The sequence below is a fragment of the Anastrepha obliqua genome, chromosome 1 (assembly GCF_027943255.1).
Source record: "Anastrepha obliqua isolate idAnaObli1 chromosome 1, idAnaObli1_1.0, whole genome shotgun sequence".
Taxonomy (NCBI): domain Eukaryota; kingdom Metazoa; phylum Arthropoda; class Insecta; order Diptera; family Tephritidae; genus Anastrepha; species Anastrepha obliqua.
Genome location: NC_072892.1, coordinates 9,466,301 through 9,489,576, shown reverse-complemented (window position 1 = coordinate 9,489,576; position 23,276 = coordinate 9,466,301). Strand labels below are relative to the sequence as shown.

Genomic DNA, 23,276 nt, shown 5'->3' with positions numbered 1-23,276 from the left:
TAGCTAAAACGTATTTGTTACCAACGTTACTGTATGGTTGCGAGTTATATACTCCTTGTGATAGTGTGTGTCGTAGTAAGCTTAATGTTTTGTATAACAACATTGCTAGATACGTGTACTGTAAAAAACGTTATGACCATATTTCAGTATTTGCGAAAAAAATTGCTTCCGTATCCTTTAACGACTTGCTTAGGTTTAAATGTTTAGTTTTACTCCACAAGATTATAAACACTCAGAAACCCAGATACCTCAAAGATCGACTTATGCCTTCAAAGTCCTGCCGTTCGTTAAACTTAGTCCCGATGAAATACAGTTGTTTGGTGACTGAACGTCAATACTTTGTGTTCTCTGTCCGTCTTTGGAATACCTTACCTTACAAAATTAAACGTATAAAAGAAAGCTCGTGTTTCAAAAATAAATTGCTTCGCTATCTTGCCGAAAATTGCTGAATGTACTTTAAATCTCTTCCCATTAATCCCTACTCCTGCTACTACTATTTTTTACCTTACTTTCCTTCTAATACTTTCTCCAACTTATACTTCTTTACTACTATCTGTAATTTCAATTCTAATTTTAGTTTTGATTTTACTGTTAATCCTTTTATGTAAACTATTGTTAAGGTCAATCATTGTAAAAATAACCTATGGTTGTATGTTTTGACTTTAATAATAAATAAATAAATAAATAAATAAAAGCTACTCATAAAAACCCATTTGCCGTTCAGAATCGGCTTAAAACTGTAGATCTCTCCATTTATGGAACAACATTAAGACGCAGTCCCCAAATAGGAGGAGGAGCTCGGCGAAGCACCTGACAGAAATGTACGTGCCAATTATTTATTTATTTTGTCAGCGAAATTTTTAGATTAAAAAACTCTAAAATAAAGCGAGGTTTTGTTTTCTTGAATATAATGTGTGTGAATTCCAATAAAAATAATTTGAATTAATAGCGAATACATTTACATGTAACCACGTATATTTTCTCGTTTATAACCAAAAAATAAAATAAATAAGAAAACAGCCAACAAATTGAAACAAAAACCCAATCATTACGTCAGCAAAACCGCTGGTTTCGCCAAATTAACAAGCGCTTTGCGGATGTCTTCTGCAGTCCTACTTGGCGAAAAATCACTTGTTTAGTTAGAAATCTGTGCCAAACTTGAACTGAAAAACTAACCGTAATTCATAACACTGGATTCATTTTTCTTTAGCTCGAAAAGGGAGATGGTCTCGCATGAGAGATTATTAGCAATTTTTTTGAACGTGTATGGTAGCCTTAAAACACAAATAAGGAATGAATAAAAGCGCAATAAATCCAGACATAAATAAAACAAAAACAGCTGTTTTCTTAGCGTTTTTAATTTTCCGCAAATGCGAACTAAAAAAGCCGAGTATTTCGTAAATTTCTTCTTCTCCTGTAAAAAGGGATTATTTGATTTAACAATTAATTCCCAAATTTATTTACTTTGTCCGAAGCAAATTGGATAGTTATTGATATTTCTCAGCATAGCAAAAAATAAAATATGTTGCGAAACAACCAATATAACATATCCCGTTTGTTGTGTCAAATTAATGTGGTTGTGCAAAGGACGTACGTGTCCAAGATTCGAAGAACCAGGATGTCCGTGAACACAAAGACCGAGTTGTCAGTCCAAACTTCGCCGGAATGTAATAACGGATCAGATGTGCACTTTGAGGAGCCAATAAATGCTTATTTTTTAAAGTGTCAAATAGGTAAGCGAGAATAAAGACATATGATGCACGTTCCCACGACAGTCGGTTCTACGTAACCGGACCGACCCGCATTTATATCCGGCCAAGAACTGTCACTTTAGCAGGATTTCCATTATATGTGTGGGGATGTTTTATGCTACTACACCAACAACAACATATGATGTCTTCGTTCCACCGACTCTCGACTACGGTACTGAAACTACACCGATTTATGTCCAGCCAAGGATCATTGCCCAGAAATGTATAGGGAATGTTTTATGCTGTTACAACATCGACGATATCTTCTGGCTTTAACAATTTTATTTTTATATTTTCAAGGCTCTCATCATCGCAGATGGAGTGGTGTCCTAGAGCAGCATCCCGAATTGAAAACAGTAAAGCGGCAAGATGCAGCTAACACGGTCAATGCTTTGAAAAAGCTAAATTTTGATATCGAAGCAATAATCACAAAACCTTTAATTCTTTGTCAAAATGCCCTGACAATTGAGAATCGCTATGAAGTTCTCCATGAGTGTGGGTTTCAACCCATCACTCTGACGATGCTAACAAAATTCGTTACTGTTATAAATAAAACTGTTTCTATGCTAAAATCCTATGGATATATTCCCTTGGAAGTGAACATATTGGAAAACTTATGTAATTGTTTCAGTAACGCGGAGATATCTGTTAAAAATTTCAAAGACTTAAACGACGGTATGCAAATAAAATACTTGCGCGAATGCATACTTAACGCCTATCTGAAACAACGGTTGGATATGAATGAAGATGATATTAAAAAACTATGGCGAGTATATCACCGTGTTCGTCACCGCAGCTTCAAATCCGTGCAATCAGTAGTGCAGGTGCTACTCGAAGAGTTGGAATTTCCAAAAATGCGCATAATAAAGAATGCTTTCTTACTACATGGCGATGCTGAAAATATTCGGCGCATAATTAATGAAATCCCAAGCATAGATGGACATGATATACGTGATATTGCCTACCGTCGTCCAAAGGTTTTGATGTCGTCATGTGATGGATTGCTGAAAACACTGGAATATGTAAAAGCGTATGGCATAAGTGAATCAGCAGTGACAAAGTGTTTGGAAATACTCACACTTGGATCAAATACAGTATTGGAACGACTGAAAGACTTGCACGCCATAGAAGAATTCAAGGTGTTAGGCACTAACCCGCGTGTGCTCCGCCTCGTTCATTACCAAAACAAGGCTCGTTTGCGCCTTGAGTACTTGAATCAACTGAAAATGCGCTGTGCTTCTCTACACATATTGTCAGGCGGCTCTGAAAAATTTGCAAAGTATGTTCGGCGCACAGTACTCGTGAAGAAAACTAATGCATATATTTGCTTCCCCCAGGTTTGCGCGTGAAGGTACAGATCACACAAAGGGTCGTGATGTGGTAGTATATTTGGCAAATATCTTAAAAAAAGATGAAAATGATTTACGGGCTTTACTTGCAAGGCATCCAAACTGGTGTCACATACCAGTTCTCCACGTAAAACAGTGTTTAGATTTTTTGCGCTCCAAAAAATTTAAAATCTCTGCAATTTATGAAAATGTACACCTGCTTTTATACCCCATGTAAGACGATAATTTTTTCTAAATACTTTCTTCTATATAATTTCATATTCTACAGACAACGCATTGAAGAAAAGCTTATGCAACTACAAACCCCAGAATTTCTTGAGGAACTACAAATGCCTGTGAAAAGCATTCTTTATTTGGACAACAACGAACTGCTCACACTCATTCTCTACTTGATCGAAAGCGAATTTCACTTTACGGGAGATGGCATTTGGACAGAACAACAAACTCAACCTGTTGAGAATTTTAATAACTTACTCCCGGATTTTCCGGAAGGTGTAAAAAAAGTTTACAAATACGGAATGAAGCCCAGTGGGACCAACAATACTGCAGTTTGCAGAGCTGATACGATTTTTGCACGGAACTGATTATGATAAACATTTTACATCCAAATTATTGTTCATACCAGTAATTCAAACTTGCACAATACATTATGAAAGAGAAATTAATTTAAATATATTACATACCTTAATAGCTAGAGATAATAAATTCTTCCAAGTCCGTATATGCTGCATAATGCAACTACATTTGTATACTTTGAAATATTCGATTTCTTGATGCTATATGAATTGTAACATTAAAATTTTGTGAATATATATGCTTAAGAACACGATATTTATTGGAAGATAATTATACGATAACCCATAAAATTTAGAGCACTAAATGCTATTTCATAGGAAATTCAATATCAATTCTGCTCTGGATCCTCCTTCGAAATTGAAGGTTCAGAATCAGCCACTTCTGATTCAGTGTCATGCTTCACAGTGATGGCGGAATGTTTAATAGAACAATTTTTAAGTTTATCCAAAATTTCCTTATAAGCTGGTGAAATAGGCTTTTGAATCACTTCTCTATACGTATACTCCGAATCCTCATTGAGCTTTAAAACAATAAATAAACCATTTTCTTTTCATATTTATTTTCATATAATCCATTTATCTCTTTACTTACATTTAAACTGTATGACATATCCGCATCGAAGCCTCTCAGATCCCCACAAACGATAAACGGTATGAGCTTATGATTTACCTTCGAGTCCGTTGCTTTAGCTATCATTTGCACGTCATCTACCATAGGATTGATCATTTGCGGAACATAGCCCTCTGGGCATCGATAATTTTGGCACACGACAAACGCTTCAATACTAGAATTGCGGGAGCTTGCTGGCTTGGCAATTGAGACTTTCTCAAAGAATATACGCAGCTGAGAATATAGCAAACTAGTATCTTTTCCACGGAATATCTTGGCAACAAAATTTCCTCCTGCCATCAGCACATGAGTGGTTATACTTAGTGCAGCTAGTAGCAACTGACTTTGAATGTATTCATCGATGTCGTGAAGGCCAGTAACATCAGGTGCACCATCGCAAATAACCAACTGGGCCTTTTGCGATTCTCCACCAAAATGCTCAATTATAGCCTGAGCGGTACTTAGTTTCGTTATATCGCCTTGAAGTTGCGTAACTCCAGGCAATGGTGCCATCGCTTGCAAATCTACCGCAATTATTTTTACCTCCTCATTGTTGGAGCGATTCTCATAAAGGCGTTTGGAAAGCACTTGAGTCCAGCTACCAGGCGCAGCACATAAGTCTACGGCACGTGTGACATCTTAACGAACAAGTAAGCGTTGTGAATAGATCTTGAAATAGAAACTAATACAAACCTTTTAAAATGTGGAACTTTTCATCGATCTGCAGCAGTTTAAATGCACTCCGAGCTCGCCAGCCTTCTTCTTTGGCCAATCGATAGTATATGTCACGTTTATCCTTAGAGGTCTTTCCCATTTTAAAAGTTGCGCCGAATACACTCTAACTTATTATTAAAATAAAAGAAATTATGTGAACTAAATACTTAAAATTTCATCAATGGAAATAGTTATTTGTTATTATCCACTTCTTTTACCGTCTGCACCAATTTCTTTTTGGCACATCTACACAACACGAAACTGTCAAAGCTAGCACAACAACAAAGGCTTTAGCCACGATGAACGGAAAACAAGGTGTGGCCAACACCAAACCGTTACTCAATGGACTTGAGGCAATTAGTTGTTTTGCGACATGACAGAGGTTATGGCAGCGGTTTGTTTGCGATAGAGGGTTATCTACGCCGTCTGAACAACGATTGGTTTGAAGAGCGTAAAAACAAGGGAGATAGAATTCACCTAGGCATATAAATACGTATGACATAAGCGGGATCAATTCTGCTCGCAAAACCTCTGTGACGTAATAGCTACAGTTACTCTTACAATTTTGCTTCGGATGGCCATACCTGGTATTCGATCATACATGTATTTTAGCTGCCATAATTCGAGTTCGATAACATAGAAATTTGTAATAGTTGTTTGCTGTTGTTTGTTCGTTAACGCCATCAAATTATCAGTAGAAAATTGAGAGAATAAAATGAAAGCAAAAATTATCCATTACGAAAATAAATAATCCAAGGATTGGGGAATTCTTCCCACAATGATATGATTTGTAAGCATCCGATTGAACTTTATTTTATATGTAATCTGGTATTTTGTGCACTTTTGTCCTTGCGCACGTTGAAATTTTGCAGTTTATAGTCAGAAACGATAAAATGGAAAATGTATTAAAATAAATATGTAATATACTCATGGCAATGATGGTACTCTTTTTACTAACACTAAAATTTGTAAATCAGCTCAGCTGATACTTCTTCTTCTACCAGTGTTTGCAAGTGATGGAAAATTTTCCGTTCTTTAACTATTTTGCTTTTTCTTCTCTTTGGGAGAGAGTTTTCGCTTACGCTCTATGATTTGAACAACTATATTCTATCACACGTGCGAATTGCTTGGTGTAATAAATAATTTGTCCGCTTTGCAAGTCTCATTAGCTAAATTAAATAAAAATTCATCATGTCACTAATGAGGATAAGGTAGATATTTTGATAATATTTATACTAATTCATATTAATGTATATATTTCTTCAGGAAACCAAAAACCCGCAAGGGTAAACAGATTTTGCTGGCGCGCGAGCCACAGCTAATAGAGTCTACTCGAAATATGCTCTTTGTTGATGGGCGCAAATGCGGTGGAGATGTAAAATCATGCATGAAGGACTTGCAGCAGCTTCGTAAACCTCTGCTAAAAGTTTTAAATCGAAATAATGATATCACGCCATTCGATGACCCTTCCTCTTTAGAATTGTGAGTCAATCCTTAGTAGCAAACTATTAGTTTTTCAATTATTTTTTTTTAGCTTGACTATGAAAAACGACTGTGCATTATTTGCATTCGGTTCAACATCTAAAAAAAGACCAAACAATTTGGTGCTGGGACGCATTTTCGAAAACGAAATATTGGATATGATTGAATTGGGAATAAAACATTACACTGCCATGTCGGAATTCAAAACCGAAAAAATCGGCACAAATGTCAAGCCATGTCTTATTTTTAATGGCCCACGTTGGAATCAAACTGAGGAACTGCGCCGTCTTCGAAATTTACTTATCGATACATTCCATAAGGATAAAGTAGATGCTATTCGTCTTCAAGGTATTGAACATGTAATCAGCTTTACATGCACCGAAGATTTAGCCATACTGATGAGATCCTATAAGATAATGCTAAAAAAATCCGGTCAAAGGACTCCACGCATTGAACTTGTAGAAATTGGCCCTTCGGCCGATTTCTCAATTCGACGCACAAAAATTGCTTCAGAGGATCTGTATAAGCAGGCAAGAAAACAACCAAAACAATTGCAGCCAAAGAAGAAGAAGAATGTCACCTATGATGAACTGGGAAATACACATGGCCGTGTACATTTGGGAAAACAGAATGTGACGAAGATACAGACGCGTCGTGTAAAGGGTTTGAAGAAAACGCCCGAAGAAAAACGCGAGAGTCGGCAGAAGAAGAAAGAATTAATGAAAGCAGCTGCCCGAGAATTATTAAAAAGTACAGAATAGTAAAAATAAATGTAATTTGTTTGTGTTTACATCAATTTAATTTGTAAGATCTTAATAAAATAATTATAAAATTGTATTAACTTAAATTACAAATACATTAGAAATGTCAGCTTTAAATATGAATATTTAATGTATTGCGCTAACAATGTTGCGTATGCGTCTGCTCTTCGATTCATAAAGAGCGTTTTCTAACACTTGTATCATGTGCACCAGGCTATTCAAATCTGTCTGCACAAGTAAATCCTTTCGATTGCGCCGTTCATCGGGATGAATTGTCTGCTGATTTTCAACTTCGAGGAGATCTCTATTTTCATTTTTCGGCTCAGTATGTAGATACAATTTCATTGTTACCCGTATACTGTTTTGTCGTAGTAAGCATCGTGTTGCTATACGCACCTCCAAACGCCATTCGATGTTCACTAGTCGGTACGCTCTTATATTCGCAGACTTAATTGAGCCTTCAATAAAATTGCGTTTACTATACACAAATTGTGTTAGCACTTCCGTAATACCATCATTATAGCCTTCTTCCTGTTGCAAACGTTGCAGATCCATCTCATTGGCATTGGCCTTAGTGGCATCAATGAGGAAGGCTATAAGCGCCTCAACTGCATGCTGCACCATTTCAGGATTTGTAGCATATTTTCTGGCAAGCTGTTGATAGCGTTGTAAGTTCGGGCCATGATTCAAGTACTCAAATGCTGATTTGCATAACTCAACAACATCCTGAGGAGATCGCTGGCGCAACAATTGTAAATGCTCTCGTTGATCTTTCTTTAAATTTATTAACATTATTTTTTATCTGTTAATCCAATATTTTTAAGACAATGATTATTATCCCAATTATTTATTTTGAAGAAATATAGGCGAATTTGCTTTGCACTAAAAGCTCAGTTAGGGAAAACTTAACTTAACAAAAATTAAGAAATTGACAACGATCACACATTGTTTTGTTTTGGAATCTTCTATTACAACTGTTTAACAGTTCGTCTTCTATAATGCCACATCAAATTAAATCTTTTTCAAAACAATTTAACACAGATTTATTTTTGGAATTACAAAATCGATTAAAATAAGGTAAGATCGAAATCTTCGAACCTAAATGTATCCAACTTTCCATGTAACAGGTTAGGCAAAATCTTAAGTTATAGTATGCTAAGATACGTGAATTAAGTCTACACCAGCTGAGTTTTATGCGTAACGCTACACGATGGCAATATTTCCACTAATTTTTGTATATCGGGTACAGGGTAAAAACAAATAACGAAATATTAAAAAAGCGTTTAAAACAAACAAGAAAATTTATTTTTTATTTTGTATATCGAAATTAGTAAGTCGTTAGTAAGTTTTCGTCAGTACACTAAAACTAAAACCTAATACAATATTTCAACCCTTAGTTTCCTTAATTATGCTGCAATCTTACCGATATTGCCAGAACATGGTTAGGCGAATTCATGAGAGCAAAACAAAACAAGAACAAAATATTTGTAAGCTGACAGCTATTCTGTTGACAATTGAGAAAAATGTAAACTGTAAACTGGTGTATCTTAAATACATAAATTATTATCTTGTTTGTTAATAAATAAGACAGTGGGCTAATAAACTGATCATGGATTTTGACAGTCCGGATGTGGAGAAAGATTTCCCAGGGTTATATGCTTCTGAAGGTGGAGACGGAAAATCGAAAAAAAGCAAAGAGGATAGTGATTGTAAGTGGATATTAGGCATAGTAAAATATTAGCACATAAGTTAAGTCTGCTTAAATAAGAGTTTACCAAATCTGCAGATAGCGAAGGTGACCATGATAAATTAAGTAAAAAGGATTTGCTTATCGGCAGACGGAAGGATAAGAAGGATAAGGGCAAAGATCGAGGTTATGCCGCGTTAGAGGGAGAGAGTTCTCCAGAAGAGGATTTGGATGCAAAGTAAGTTATATAGCTCACAGATTCCGTTGGAGTAAGAACACTTATATTATGCTTCAACAGAAGTCCATCGAAGTCCAAAAAGTCGAAAACATTCAAATTTAGCTCTTCTAAAAGTAAGGAGAAGCGTGAAAAGTCGCGTGATAAGGAAAAGTCGGAAAAGGAGTCGCGGGAGGAAGAAAAGCCAAAAGAAAAGGAAAAGACTGACAAGGAAAAGGAGTATAAGAAGAAGGATAAGGATCGTAAGGAAAAGAAAGAAAAATCGAAAGATAAGGATAAGGATAAAGATAAAAAGGATAAAAAGGCTAAACAAATAAGCAATGCATCTGAAGAAGTACTTGAATTGGGAGATGTGCAACCTGTTTTCGGGGTTTCAATCAGCCTCGCTACAGAACGAAGCCGTTGTCATGATGGCGTTGATTTGCCACTTGTGGTGCGTGATTGCGTTGATTACCTTCAGGAGCATGCACTCAAAAGTGACCAATTATATAAAGTGGAGCCGTTGAAGACACGCATCCAACACTATAAACGATTATATAACAATAGAGAACGACAACCAGAAACAGATGAATTGGATATACCAACAGCCTGCGCGTTGCTGAAATTGTTCTTACGGTACTTCATGCCCCATCTATTCACTGTACACATTAATTTTGTTATTGCGTGCAATTTCAGTGAATTACCTGAACCAATTTTGACTACAGATCTGATATCCCGTTTTGAGGAGGCAGCATCGATTAACCCGCCCAGCAAACAACAGGAGGAGCTAAAACAATTGCTTGAACTACTGCCCAGTTGCAACAGAACTCTGCTCACTTGGATACTACTCCACTTTGATGCCGTCATTCAACATAGCAAAAATAATAAACTAACACCTGAGTCGTTGGCAATGCTGTTAAGTCCACCTATGCAGATGTCACACCGGCTGCTGGTAGCGTTGTTATCTCAGAGTGGAGTTTTGTTTGCAAATGTATCTCTTATCAAGTAAGTTAATAAAAAATAGATGAATAGATTCTGTGATATCTTGATAAGATAACGACATAGTAGGAATAAGTTTAGAATGACTTGTAGCTTCATCCAAACAATATGTTGGCTAGACGCAAGTCTCATCGCCTATACAGAATAGCCAAAATAATCATTAAGTATAAAAAATTAAATTAATATTTAATTGAAAATATACCTAAACTTTTGCCTACAGATATGTGCCCCCGATAACATCAAGTCCAAAACTCCCAGAAACTCCGGAAGATATTCAAGTAGAGCTACGCAAGCAGGAAAGCTTACTAGCACAAATCCATGCAGAAATGAATGCTGGTTTTGTTTCGAAGAAACGCGAAGAACAGCTATGGGAAGTGCAACGCATTATTACACAACTTAAACGCAAATTACGCAGCTTTGAGAAACGTCAGGAGAAGTCAATTGAAGATTCACAAAGCAGCAGTACAAGTGTCATACCAAATATCAGTGGCACAACTGACTCAAAGACCCAGCAACAACTACCGTCGAGCACAGTTACAGTTACGCAACTGGATAATAGTTCGGTTAAACCTCTCACGAAACTCGGCTTAACAGAAGAAGATACTCAGCATGCCAATAACGTTATGCTTACTGAATCGCCTGAACCAACAGCGGTAAAGGATTCATTACACCAAGATATTGCACATAATGAGATTACACCCGCTATACAAGAAGAACAACGCAAAATCGCCCAAAAGGAGCAATCGCCACTCGCCGTTGATGGTTCACATCCTGACGGATTTTACATTGATGAAGATTCTTCATTTCTAATGGTGCCTAAGTCACATCCCGACTACTCTCAACTAATTCGGTTACAATTAGAAAATCAGGAATTGCTCGCGTGGAAGGTACAATTACAGGCACGTATTACTGCCGAACGAGCGGAAGTACTGCGGCTTAAACAACAACATCAACAACAACTCGCTACATCAGTGGCAAAGAAGAGTAATAATGCCAATAAAGCCGCTGTGACTTCAGACGATGTTCCCGGTGGCGACGTTGAATACGAAAAAATAATAGAGCATTATATACGCGAGAACACTTTATTGGAACACAAAAAGCAAATGCTCGCCAAAGAGATATTTGATGAGCGGCGCGAATGTATTGCTATGCAAGTAGAGTTGGAGCTACAAAAATTTTAAGTTTAGCCAACAATGATCAAATTTAGTTGATATGTATGTATATGCTTATATTTGTAAGAGAATATGCATTTACGCATCTGTATTATGTGAATTGCTAGGTACATTTATTAGTACCTATAAAATCTAAATTCAAAAGTATTTATATTTCCTGCTACAAGTTAAAGGTATTCATGCTTTTTGCTTTAAATTTTTTTTTTCATTTAAAGCCTTATTAATAAGCACGGTGATTTTGGAGATTTTGAATAAAAGGTTATCACAGCCGATCGAATTCTATTCAATAAAATAATATAGTTCTATAAAAAAATGGAGAACATTGCTATTACTCAATAATCAACTAAATGTATTATCTACAAAAATAAAAATACAAGCTATAAATTAATTAAAAATAAGTGTTTGTTTTACAAAGTCGCAAAGCCCGTTTTCTTATTAAGCAACCAATTAACGACGCGGTTAATGTTTAGGCAAACCACACTGGCCATGCTTAGCAGACTTAAGTTTGATTTATTAAAATGCAAAAACAGAAAGTCTATTAGAGTGTATTTTATAATCAAGAATAAATATAATGAAAATTGTGCTTGTTTCACTTGTAATTTGAGCTTCACTAAGTAATAGCATCGAATGTTTTGTCTTCGAACCTTTTCGCTTAGCTTGGTGATTGTTGTAACTCATAACCATCGACCTCGACAATTTGAGGAACGGGCTGTTTCGACAGGGTAGGTCCAAAAGGCGCAAAATATTAGATGATAAGATTTAAATGAGCTTGCGAAGAGATGGTTGGTGTCATGCAGGGCACCTTCGCCAGCCGGACAAATGTTGAATATGATGATGATTTATTTGAATTGAAGAAAAACAATACTTTCCACAAATGCGTTTTTTTATCACACATACTGACTTATTTGAATATGTAAATTTTTTATAGAAAACCACCTTTTGTCAAGACTAATGTGTGTAACAAATCTGCAATGTTTACTTAAATTTTAGATCCTCCTAGTTCATCTAATGAATGAATCCATTGTTCACGACTTTAAAAATAACTGGTATAATAAATGGAAAGAGCTAACCAAGACGGGTTCATATAAGGTGACCTCTCTAGAGCAACCACACCATTTACATATATTTTGTTTCGGCAATTTGGCCGTTCAAATGTCAAGATTTCGATGAAATAGAAAGAAGTTACTTGTTTGTAAATATTCAGTGGGCGCATAGCCCCAGTGGATGGCTTGGTAATATTAAAAATTAAAATTAAAAAACTAACGAAAATGCGCCACTGCATGTTAAATTGTCAAAGCATGAATTATAACAAGACCTCTAAATGCATTGTTTTTGTGTTTTTTTTGGCGATGACACAGTGAAAAGAAAGTTGATGGTTCCCTTTAGGGCAAAAAAGTGCCGCCAACTTCAAGCAGCTTTGGCAGCGTACGTGAACGTCAAAATCCCAGCAATCGTGCATAGATTCGCCCTGCGTCCATATATAAGCGAGTTATTAACTGAGAAGCCGACGTCGCTGTCTGCAGAAGATTCGCTGCCCCATATGTCAAATTTTACTTTGTTTCTCTGCTTTCGTGCACTGTTTATTGCTTCTGTCACGAATGAAAGGGTTGTTATCAAGGCGAATCTTTGACTTTGCTGCTTTGTTGCTTGCAAATTTCTTTTAGGCGAGAATCAGCAGCCATCGTAGCAGGAGTAGTTTAATAGCGAGCCCACAAATTTTGTAGAAAAAAAAAACAAAATGTTGAAGCAAGTAACCAAACAGTTGGCTATCCAATCCGTGAGGGGTTTTTCCACCACAAAGCAGGTGGGTGCTAGTAAATTATTGTAATATAATGTAACTAGTAAAAGAGTGTTTCGGATATGGCATAAGGGGAAGTGACAACATGTACATACGTATTTGGTGTTTACGTAATCAATAACAGCAAAATGAGGATTTAGAAGAAAATTATTAAATCAAGGCCGCAAATCGGAAAATTTCTTAACTATGATCAACTCGATCTGTGTATCGTATTTGTTATGACATGTACGATAATAAAATTGCTAACCTTATATTCTAGAACAACTTCAAGGTCACCGTATGCGGTGCCTCTGGAGGTATTGGACAGCCACTTTCGCTGTTATTGAAGAACAACCCATTGGTTACAAATTTGGCGCTGTATGATATCGTACACACTCCCGGTGTGGCTGCCGATTTGTCGCACATTGACACCCAGAGCACAACTGAAGGTCACATGGGACCAGACCAATTGGGCAAAGCACTAAAGAGTAAGTTTTTATTTGTTTTTTGATTTTCGTATCCATACCGCTATGCGTATAATTTAGATTCTACTAAGTTAGATTTTTAGTTAAAAAAAAAAAAAAACAACGGGGCATGTATATTTAAACGTGAATAATCATATGAATATGTATATACATATTGAATAATTACACAAAAGCTAGCAAAAAACTGATTGGTCAGTGAAATACAAATAAATAAAATTCAATTAAATTCTAAATTAAAATATTCCCAAATGAAATAGTTTGAAAACAAATGTCAGGTATTATGGATAATGGATATTAAATAAAAATGTTATACTGTTAAATAAGCGCACCTTAGCAGATCAAATAATTAATTGTGCATACATATGCACCTCGTTATCTCAAGTATGAAGCTCTTTTAAAAATTGAATGCTCTTCACACTAACTTTTGGTTTTGTTTTTGTATTTAATCTTTATAAATCCGTCATGACATATTTTTTGTGATTTTCCATTTGCGAAGAAAAGAAGTCGACTTTGCATACATTTATTCAGAGTCGCCATTGCTGATGCTTTGAAAAAATTAGTTTTTTTAACTGGTTTTTATTTTGGTATATCTTATCATTCGGGAGCAGGATGGAAAGAAATAGTTTTAGTGAAAACAACTCACAAACGTACCCAACAACAAACTTAAAATCCATTCTTACTGGTTCTGCGGACTGGGAAGTTTTGTCGAGAAATACAAAAACAATTAAAACCATTATTTTGTAATGCAATATTGTCTTACTATAGTGTTATTTTACCTATTGTAAAATTTAATATAATATTTACACACGTTAAATGAGGTTATGTGATGTACTTGCTATAGTAAGTCTGAGCTCGCGACTTCAACAATCGGTAATGCATCGTTGCACATGCCGTCACAATGTTCGAAATTTACTGGGTTTTCTCGATATAAAATCTCAGCAGCGCGATTGCGCTACTTGGGACTTAAATGATTAAAAGAACTGTACCTTATCGAAGTCATACCTCTCTTTTGACATTTATTTATCTCGTGAAATAAAAAAATATGCGATTACTCTCTTTTGCGCCCTATACTTGTGATATAAGTAGGTTTTTGTATATTCCACACTACATTCATAAACAAATATAGAATTAACTAATGCATTGCATTTGAACAAATTTATAAATTTATTAAATTTTGTATTTTCCAAAGAGCTGGTATATTTTACCCATTATTTAACTTTTTGTTCTCTAGAACGAGTAATAACGGAGTACAAAAGGCAACAAATCTGGGTTATTGATCCCAAATCAATTTCTAAACGTGTACTCTTTTATTTCTCTTTATTTTCGAGTTCTCTTCCTTTTTTCAAGGAGTATGCAGGAAGTATAAAATCAAGAAATTTCGTTTAAATCTCCAAAAGTTCTTGTTAGTTATTATTTTATTTTTTTTAATACGCTACTGAAAAGCTTGAAACTTCAGTTTCGGTGTTCCTAGTATATAAATGAAACCATAATTATCTAAACGTGACAGAAAAATTTGCTTTATTTATTGCTCAAATGAACCTCTGTTAATTTTATTACATTTGATAGCTGTTGTCAAGAAGAAAACTCAAATAATTTTGGGATAAACAATTCTAATTTCAATATATATATATATATGTATATGTATATAATTGGCGCTTACACTCTTTTTTGGATGTTTGGCCGAGCTCCTCCTCCTATTTCTGGCGTGCGTCTTGAAGTTGTTCTTAATCCTGTTAATTATTTTTTCCGAGCGAGAAACAATGTGTGGATTTGTTCACGCACCAAGTAGAAGAGGGTGCAATGTATTTTCGCAACCTTATTTATAGTATCAAATCTGCAAAGCAGGCACTGTTAGCTTAACGAAAAATACAGATGGAAAAACAAATATGATTACAATATTATATGTATGTACATGCTAATTTTTGGTACGGTTACAGAGATCGGATGTTTCTACTGTTATTTTAGAAGGAATGCCTGTAGGAATAATAAGAAGTATTTTCTATAACTTAAACTAAATGGGGGTTTATGCAGATTGCTGCTGCATACAGTGTGTTTCATGAGTATCTTTCTAAAAAATCGTTAAACTTACTTCAAATATCTTATTTCGAGTATCTGGAAATTTTCTGTAATTTTTTAAAACAATTTTTAAGCAGTTCTCCTCCAATTTATGGAGTACATCTTGATGTTGTCCTACAAAGGGATTTTGCTCAGGTCAAAGAATGTGCGTAAATATACATATGTATATTTATGTATGTAAAAAATAGCAAAAAAAAGAAAAATCTTGGAAGAGTGTCATAATAAAATAAGAAATAAAAAATTAAAATAAAATAAGAAATAAAAAATTAAAATAAAATAAGAAATAAAAAAAAATATTGTTTAAATAAAAATTAATTAATTACAAAAAAACTAAAAAAAAACTGTTTGATATAGTAATCATTTACTACTCTTTTTACTGTTGTATAAGAATTAAAGCGATATCTTTTAAATTTATCTCATCAGAAGGTTTTATTTTTTATTTTTATGTGTCTATACTTATATTTTTTATATATTATGCCACTCGATTGAAAGTCAATCTGACAGAGTTAACCGTTGAGGTGGCGTTAGAATTTAGTTTTCTTTTTCACACTATTTTTTTATATCTACTTTGCTTATATTATATTCCTTGTTTACCTTAACCAAACCTAACTTAATTTGTCTATTTCGAGACTCTCTTCTTAGTTCTCTAACATACCTTATTTACGATTATGTCACTGAAAAGTTACGCCTATTTTTCCGCTTCAATTTTAGTATCTTGGATTATATCAGTCTTCAATATTAAATTGAAAACTTTAAAGCTGGTTTTTTTTGATTATGACACTCTTACGTTTTCTCTTATCAGCATACAACTGTAGCTCGTTCCATTTGTGGGACAAGTACATGGCTCTTCATACATTTGGTTAGAGGCTGTAAACACTTTTTAAGTAAAACTTTATACGAAAACTAGCTTTACCGTTCCCGCGTTTACTGCTAGCCATTTGCTTCCATATAAAGAATTATCGAATTAATTAATTCTCGTTGTATGAAAGAAAATGTGTGACAAAGTCCGCTAAACAAACTGTTAAAAATTTAATATTCCGTAGTCACTTTATTATACAAAAATTGGATGGGCTACAAAACTGCATACAAAAAATGATTCTAAGAATTCTGAATAAAAAGTTAAAAATTTTGGTGAAAATTTCTAGAATTTTCATAATTTTTGAACAAAGTTTGAAAAAAACGATTGAACTTTTATAAAAAATTAATAGACACTCAATAAACAAAAGTAGAATAGCGAAAATTGGTCCAAATTTCACGCTCCTATTTTATAGTCCATAACTGTATTTACTGCGTAAATAAATACTAAAACACTAGTCATGCGTCTTTGACGTAACGAAATAAATAAATATACGTAGGAATTATGGTTTTACGTAATAATGCAAATGGGAATATCTTATATAGATACATGAATGTGTGGGAATTCGTACAACTCGTGCATACAAACATACATGCTAAATATATATGTAGGCATGCTCAATACGTACGTAAGAGAAAAAAAATATAATACATACTATATCAGTGTAGCTGTGCCAAAAAAATATACTTGAGTAGTTTTTGCTTCCGGGGCAATAAATCATGGCACATATTTTTTGTGATCAGAAAGCTTGTTCGCCCCACCCCGTTGATATAAAATAAAGTCCAGCGATTTAGATATAAGATATTGGAAAAGGGCCCTCCAATGTTTCTATTTATGAAATAATAAATATCAATATTAATAGTATATATGATTAATTTTTTCCATAATGAAAACCCATTTAGAGGCAGTTTGAACATTTTAATAAGTGCAAACCATTTCACGCTCATATTCCGTCTGATTTTTTTTTGGTTTTGTTTTTTCGTTCAAATCAAACCAGTGTAATTTAAACAAAATTCCTAATAAAAAGAAAAATTGCGCTATTGCAATGTGAATGAAACAATGTATGTTAAGGGGGTAGTATGGTTAATTCGGTGTAAAACAAGCATATTTTTCGAAATTTTTTTTGTCGACACAGTTGATTTATTCAAAATTTTAAAATTACTTCATTATAAAGTCATATTTAAAGAATATTGTGTGAAATTTTCATTGATTTTTATGAAGAAATGAGTTGGTGGCAGCGAATCTTCGCGGACGTCTCATAAAAAAGTTTTATTGCGGTGTCCCTCAGAACTCATTACTGGATCAACTAAAATCAAAAAACTAAATTGATTTCATCAGCTAATAAAGTTTCGCAGGTAACAACGTCGAATTTTTTTTTTTTTTTTTTTTTTTTTTTTTTTAATTTTTTAAAGCGCTTTGAAGTCAAAACACCGATTTTTCATAAAAAAAACTTGAAAACTTTGTTGTTTTAAAATATGACAAAATTAAAAAAAAAAAACTCGACGTCATTACCTCGTGAATAAAGTAAAGAAACAAAAAAACCAAATTTGAAAAGAATCGGTGCAGTAGATATGAATCTACAGTGGACACCGACCGTAAAAAAGGCAAGTGTGAGAAAAACGCGTTTAATGATTTCGGCAGCGTGAAATCCGGTTGGAGAGGTAGATACTTAATCCTTTGTGTCTTTGTCAATTTTACTCTAATGCACTTCAAACTTTCACACAATAATCTTAAGATGTTATAGAATAATTAAAAAAAAAAAAAAAAAAAATACCATACTACCCCCTTAAGTACTGACGGCAATCTTATTAAGTAAAGCAAATTTGTCTACACCTTGCTTACATTACATTAACCCATAAATGATCATTGATGAGATCTATTAAGAATCTACATAAGCTTTTATGCCATAGGACTTAATTTTTTTTTTACATCAAAAAATTAAATTGTACATACATTTTTTTTTTTTTTGATTCCTTTATAAAGGTGTATATTTTGTTTTTTTCGCTGATAGATGTTCCCTTAAATTTGAAAGATTGCTTATAACTTCCACATAAAATACACTAAACATATTTTGTACATTTTTTGTAGTTTGTTTATTATGAAGCCTGTTAACGGCTTCTTCAAGTGAATCCATTTTATCAATATATGTACTTATATATAATCTCGATTTCTAGAGAGAAATGCACACAGTTTTGGAGAGTTTGCTTAGCTTGTATTACACAAAAACAATGTCACGGCAAAGTATTGGAAAAGTAGAAAAGAAAAAATGAATTCGCCTTGTTTTATTCTATGCTGACAGCCGCATGGACGCGGCGAAAAAAAAACATATCTGATTTACCGGTACCACATTTAATAGATTCGCCTTGCCATGTAGCATACGATTTGCTCGCTGGAATTTTTGTTTATTTTTTTTATTCAGACAAAAATTAATTTGTAGTACATGTGCAAGGTTAAATGAATTTGAAAAAAATGTTGCTGAATAATAACACTGCCTATATTTAACACACTTTGCTCTCCTGCTACTACCTGTTCAATGTAATGCCCATCCTCTAGCTTAATTGCCGCTTTAAGCTCGTTGGTGTTGTCAAATTGACGATTGTTGGCGTAAACTCTTCTGACTTATATACCCCAAATGTTTTTTTATGGGGCTTAGATCCGCAGAAAACGCCGACCAGTCCAGAACAATCGGTCAAATACTGCCTTGTTTCCCTGCTTACGTGGATTCGGGCGTTGTCTTGCTGAAAATCGAAGAGCACTTCCCGATTATTCTGAATAAAAGGAAGGAGACTATTTTTCAAAACGTGCACTCCAAACCATAACAGAACCTCCACCGAAGTTGCGCTTGGAAAATAAAAGGGGGCTCTTGCGCAAATCTCTCAATAATTTAAAAAACATTCAGGTTCATCAAGCGTCCAGTTTTTTCATCCGAAAATATAACCTTTTTAAAAAATAATATGAAATTGGGCAACATTAAAAATATTCCAAATATCTTACTGTGTCCCAGTTGGTGTCTAGGTGTTTTTCTGCAAACTGAAGACGCGCGTGGTGTTTTCTTATTCTTGATAATTTTAAATGATTGCACCTCGATAATGTGCGCCAAACTGTTGTTTTTGAAACCTTATTTTGAACAACAGCGGCCAAGTCGGCGCAAGGCTTAGTAGAGTTAGGAGCTTTTCTTATGATTGCTTGCTATTTTCGACTTGATAGTGATAATTTTCTTCCAACGGGCTTCAAAATGTTGTAGTTCTCAGGGTTCCGTAAAAAATTCCGGATAACATAGCGACTTTTGCCTGTTTTTTTGCAATTAATTTGATTGACAAGCCTGAATCCTTGTAGCCAAAATTTTTCCACGCTCCTCCTGTGATAATATTGAACCTCTCGGCATTTTAGGTTGAATTGAATAAAATTATAATTAAAGTCATCCAAAACAACAATCAGCACGTTCTATTTCTTCAGAAGCTTATTTTCGATTAGTGTCTTATCATTATGAAATGCCAAAAAGACTAGTAAAAGTGCAGCTTCTTGGAGAAAGATAACGGTTCTACAAAATAGAGTGAGCTTTCGCACCAGAAACAATTGATGGAAGTCTAAGTGTATAACTGTTAAAATGACGCCAAATAAAAGCCACCCCGGAAAATAAAAGCGAGCTTATGGTAGTTCAAAAATTTTATACCAAAGGTATCTTATTATTATGAAACGCACCTCATTTTTGCTGTCATATCATCACATACTAATACATTTAGATTCAGATGCTATTGCCTTGCTATTGTAATGTAATTATTTATAATTATATTTCCTATAAATAAATAAATTATCTATAGCCTACGCAGTAAAGTGGTGCACAAATGACTTGCTTATTACAAAGCAACAAATCACACATTGCATGTGACACTGTTTGTGATGACAAAAAGCAATGTAGACACACAACTTGAACAGCAACGAAGAAAAACTGTCTTCAACAAGCAATACTACTTCGGCTCTATCGACAGTACACGAATTGAACGACGCTGCTTATATGCTTGCATGGCAATGGTAGAAAAACATTGTCATACAAGCTTTGCCGAAAGACATCAAGTACAATGTGTGAATTGGTGTCATATGTATGTATGTACGTAGTGTGTATTAGCAGAGAATATTTGCAGGCAAAGTGTAAGTTGTATTCAAATATTAATAAGAATTTAATTTTTATTCTACAAAACCATCATACCAAACATTAACTGCCTATTTGATTTTAAAATATCAGGAATTCATGTAAGTAAATAATCCACATTTGACACAATTCACTTGTTTGAATTGAATTGTTTTTCATTGCCTTTCAGTGTCATTGCTTTTCTTGCTATCTTGCCGAAATATGTGTGTAGTGACAATGCTGAGAGAGAAACAAGTCGTGCAAAAGCATGATTTGGTTTTCTCTCTAGCTGCTATTGCCTGTTACTGTTAGTTGAGAACAAAACACTGCATTGTTGTGTGAATTTAGCAAATGATTTGAAAGCACATATATGTCGACTTGTGCACCACTTTACTACGCAGACTTCGGGATTACAGGCGCAGTTAATTCTGATTATAATTGTAGAGTGACAGATGGTTGTTACGCGGATTAGTGAACAGCTGATTTGCTTATTGAATAGTTTTGCCAAAGGTGCACCACAGGCAACAAATACGGGTATTAGCTGCCCTTATACTAAGAAATAATTATTTACTTAAAAATGTTTTGAATTGCAATTTCTCTAACTCTACGAAATATTAAAAGAATTAATGTAATTCCGAACATGTTAGTGTAAACTAGCATTGTATCCAGTCTCCCTTGCTCCGCTCTTTAAAAGTTTCATAATTGTAATTTTTCGGCAATGTTGCCATCGAAAATTCCCTTAATCCGCTGAAATTATGAGAATTAAGTTTAGCTGTCAATCCGCATTATATATAGTATATATAATTGGAGCGTACACCCTTTTTGGGTGTTTGGCCGAGCTCCTCCTATTTGTGGTGTGTGTCTTGATGTTGTTCCACAAATGGAGGGACCTACAGTTTCAAGCCGACTCCGAACGGCAGATATTTTTTATGAGGAGCTTTTTCATGGCGGAAATACGCTCGGAGGTTTGCCATTGCCTGCCGAGGGGCGACCGCTATTAGAAAAAAACTTTTTCTTAATTTTTTCATCTTTCACCGAGATTCGAACCGACGGCGGCCATTAGTTGCACTTAATTCCTGAGACCATTCCGAAATAAGTGTTTATCCCGATTAACGCCACCATCTGTCTATGCTCTTATTCATTACTCGGCTATTTTAGACTACTTTAGCTTTAAAAATATTTTATCGACTTTATGGTACAACTTAAAAAAACCATGTATTGTTTTAAGATTTCTTTATTTATAAAATAAAACGCCTATCATTCTTACCTTATTTTTGTTTCTGTTTTTCTAAAGATGCTGATGTCGTTGTGATACCTGCTGGTGTACCACGCAAGCCTGGTATGACCCGTGATGATCTGTTCAACGTGAATGCCGGTATTATACGCGATATTGCTAATGAAATTTCCAAGAGCTGCCCCAAGGCGCTTGTGGCCATCATCACCAACCCAGTTAATACTTGCGTTCCGATTGCTGCTGAAATTCTGAAGAAGGTAAAGAAGGCTATTTATAGCTGAGTATACAAAAAATTTTACTTCATACATTGAGTATGCAATATGCATATTTACATAGTATGTATATAAACATTTGTATGCAATGCATTATTACTTAGTCAACGATTCATCCTAAAAGTATGCTATGTTTACTTGTTGTGTATCCTTTAGTAAATTAACCAGCTAACACTCAACTATTGTACATTTATAGGCTGGCGTCTATGATCCCAAACGTTTGTTTGGTGTCTCCACTTTGGATGTAGTGCGTGCACGTGCCTTCATTGGTGCCGCTTTGGGTGTTAACCCCCAGCAAGTAGACATCCCCGTTATCGGTGGACATTCCGGTGTTACAATTTTGCCCATCCTTTCGCAATGTCAGCCCGCATTCAAGGGTGATCAGGCCACCATTGAAAAATTGACCGTACGCATTCAGGAGGCCGGCACTGAGGTGGTGAAAGCCAAGGCTGGAGCTGGTTCGGCTACTCTGTCCATGGCATACGCTGGTGCACGCTTCGCCGGCTCATTGCTGAAAGGTTTGAATGGTGAGAAGGGTGTTGTGGAGTGTTCGTACGTGCAATCCGATATCACCGAAGCGACCTTCTTCTCTACCCCACTTATTTTGGGAAAGAGTGGTCAACAGGAAAATTTGGGTCTACCCAAATTGAATGATTTCGAGAAGAAGTTGTTGGCAGCTGCACTGCCTGAGCTGAAGAAGAACATCCAGAAAGGTATTGAATTTGCCAATGCCTAAGAAAAATTGCAGCCACAAAACTTAGCTATTACTAATAGACATACACGTGTACTCTGCCAACTCAAACATCCCCACAAATAAACATCAAAGAAAATAAGAGCATTTTTACTGTGTGTTGAAAATATACATCCATCGGTAAACTTCCTTCATACAAATTGGCACTTAAAAATGCTCTTTAAAATAATAGTAAATGCTGAATACTAACGAAAAATATAGAAAATACTTAAATAATTCTAAAGTATAGAGATCATCCAAAGATTCTATCAGATGTAAAGCTGCAGCAAAAAGAGATATCACTGCAGTGACACTGATAATTTTTATTAAGATAAAAAGTGGACTGTTGTTTACGAATGTTTAGGCAACAATTACTTGAAAATAAATACATAAATAAAATCAT

The 23,276-nt window shown here is 34.8% G+C and overlaps 6 protein-coding genes across 6 annotated transcripts; 4 read left to right on the top strand and 2 right to left on the bottom strand.

Annotated features, from left to right (window-relative positions):
* The first annotated feature begins 1,371 nt into the window (after nt 1-1,371).
* On the top strand, nt 1,372-3,859 carry LOC129250089 (transcription termination factor 5, mitochondrial). The gene is made up of 4 exons (XM_054889732.1): nt 1,372-1,733; nt 2,052-3,030; nt 3,089-3,313; nt 3,369-3,859. The coding sequence occupies exons 1-4, from the start codon at nt 1,523-1,525 to the stop codon at nt 3,682-3,684; spliced, it is 1,731 nt and encodes a 576-aa protein (XP_054745707.1). The 5' UTR covers nt 1,372-1,522; the 3' UTR covers nt 3,685-3,859.
* Nucleotides 3,860-3,912: 53 nt separating this feature from the next.
* LOC129250095 (putative tRNA (cytidine(32)/guanosine(34)-2'-O)-methyltransferase 1) lies at nt 3,913-5,271 on the bottom strand. The gene is made up of 3 exons (XM_054889738.1): nt 4,979-5,271; nt 4,268-4,923; nt 3,913-4,196 (listed from the first exon to the last, which is right to left on the bottom strand). Exons 1-3 carry the CDS (start codon nt 5,097-5,099, stop codon nt 4,005-4,007), a joined length of 969 nt encoding a protein of 322 aa, XP_054745713.1. The 5' UTR covers nt 5,100-5,271; the 3' UTR covers nt 3,913-4,004.
* Nucleotides 5,272-6,071: 800 nt separating this feature from the next.
* Nucleotides 6,072-7,318, top strand: LOC129253436 (ribosome production factor 2 homolog). Its single transcript, XM_054891806.1, has 3 exons — nt 6,072-6,210; nt 6,266-6,481; nt 6,534-7,318. The coding sequence occupies exons 1-3, from the start codon at nt 6,191-6,193 to the stop codon at nt 7,240-7,242; spliced, it is 945 nt and encodes a 314-aa protein (XP_054747781.1). The 5' UTR covers nt 6,072-6,190; the 3' UTR covers nt 7,243-7,318.
* A 42-nt stretch (nt 7,319-7,360) lies between these two features.
* On the bottom strand, nt 7,361-8,377 carry LOC129253437 (uncharacterized). The gene has a single exon (XM_054891807.1). It carries the CDS (start codon nt 8,032-8,034, stop codon nt 7,369-7,371), a length of 666 nt encoding a protein of 221 aa, XP_054747782.1. The 5' UTR covers nt 8,035-8,377; the 3' UTR covers nt 7,361-7,368.
* Nucleotides 8,378-8,721: 344 nt separating this feature from the next.
* Nucleotides 8,722-11,685, top strand: LOC129253413 (ralA-binding protein 1). Its single transcript, XM_054891775.1, has 5 exons — nt 8,722-8,951; nt 9,029-9,167; nt 9,228-9,779; nt 9,840-10,148; nt 10,363-11,685. Exons 1-5 carry the CDS (start codon nt 8,852-8,854, stop codon nt 11,321-11,323), a joined length of 2,061 nt encoding a protein of 686 aa, XP_054747750.1. The 5' UTR covers nt 8,722-8,851; the 3' UTR covers nt 11,324-11,685.
* A 1,266-nt stretch (nt 11,686-12,951) lies between these two features.
* Nucleotides 12,952-22,981, top strand: LOC129250804 (malate dehydrogenase, mitochondrial). The gene is made up of 4 exons (XM_054890393.1): nt 12,952-13,118; nt 13,372-13,579; nt 21,932-22,128; nt 22,340-22,981. Exons 1-4 carry the CDS (start codon nt 13,053-13,055, stop codon nt 22,877-22,879), a joined length of 1,011 nt encoding a protein of 336 aa, XP_054746368.1. The 5' UTR covers nt 12,952-13,052; the 3' UTR covers nt 22,880-22,981.
* The last annotated feature ends 295 nt before the right edge of the window (nt 22,982-23,276 follow it).

Bases quoted from the DNA above. Each gene is read 5' to 3' on its own strand.
- LOC129250804 (XM_054890393.1), top strand. From the start codon at position 13,053: ATGTTGAAGCAAGTAACCAAACAGTTGGCTATCCAATCCGTGAGGGGT. The intron at 13,580-21,931 runs GTAAGTTTTTAT...GTTTTTCTAAAG, and splicing joins ATTGGGCAAAGCACTAAAGA to ATGCTGATGTCGTTGTGATA. The intron at 22,129-22,339 runs GTAAAGAAGGCT...GTACATTTATAG, and splicing joins CTGCTGAAATTCTGAAGAAG to GCTGGCGTCTATGATCCCAA.
- LOC129253436 (XM_054891806.1), top strand. From the start codon at position 6,191: ATGTCACTAATGAGGATAAG. The intron at 6,211-6,265 runs GTAGATATTTTG...ATATTTCTTCAG, and splicing joins ATGTCACTAATGAGGATAAG to GAAACCAAAAACCCGCAAGG. The intron at 6,482-6,533 runs GTGAGTCAATCC...ATTTTTTTTTAG, and splicing joins GACCCTTCCTCTTTAGAATT to CTTGACTATGAAAAACGACT.
- LOC129253413 (XM_054891775.1), top strand. From the start codon at position 8,852: ATGGATTTTGACAGTCCGGATGTGGAGAAAGATTTCCCAGGGTTATAT. The intron at 9,168-9,227 runs GTAAGTTATATA...ATGCTTCAACAG, and splicing joins GAAGAGGATTTGGATGCAAA to AAGTCCATCGAAGTCCAAAA. The intron at 10,149-10,362 runs GTAAGTTAATAA...TTTTGCCTACAG, and splicing joins GCAAATGTATCTCTTATCAA to ATATGTGCCCCCGATAACAT.
- LOC129250095 (XM_054889738.1), bottom strand. From the start codon at position 5,099: ATGGGAAAGACCTCTAAGGATAAACGTGACATATACTATCGATTGGCC. The intron at 4,924-4,978 runs GTTTGTATTAGT...TTGTTCGTTAAG, and splicing joins AAAGTTCCACATTTTAAAAG to ATGTCACACGTGCCGTAGAC. The intron at 4,197-4,267 runs GTAAGTAAAGAG...ATTGTTTTAAAG, and splicing joins ATATGTCATACAGTTTAAAT to CTCAATGAGGATTCGGAGTA.
- LOC129250089 (XM_054889732.1), top strand. From the start codon at position 1,523: ATGTTGCGAAACAACCAATATAACATATCCCGTTTGTTGTGTCAAATT. The intron at 3,031-3,088 runs GTATGTTCGGCG...TGCTTCCCCCAG, and splicing joins GGCTCTGAAAAATTTGCAAA to GTTTGCGCGTGAAGGTACAG. The intron at 3,314-3,368 runs GTAAGACGATAA...CATATTCTACAG, and splicing joins CACCTGCTTTTATACCCCAT to ACAACGCATTGAAGAAAAGC.
- LOC129253437 (XM_054891807.1), bottom strand. From the start codon at position 8,034: ATGTTAATAAATTTAAAGAAAGATCAACGAGAGCATTTACAATTGTTG.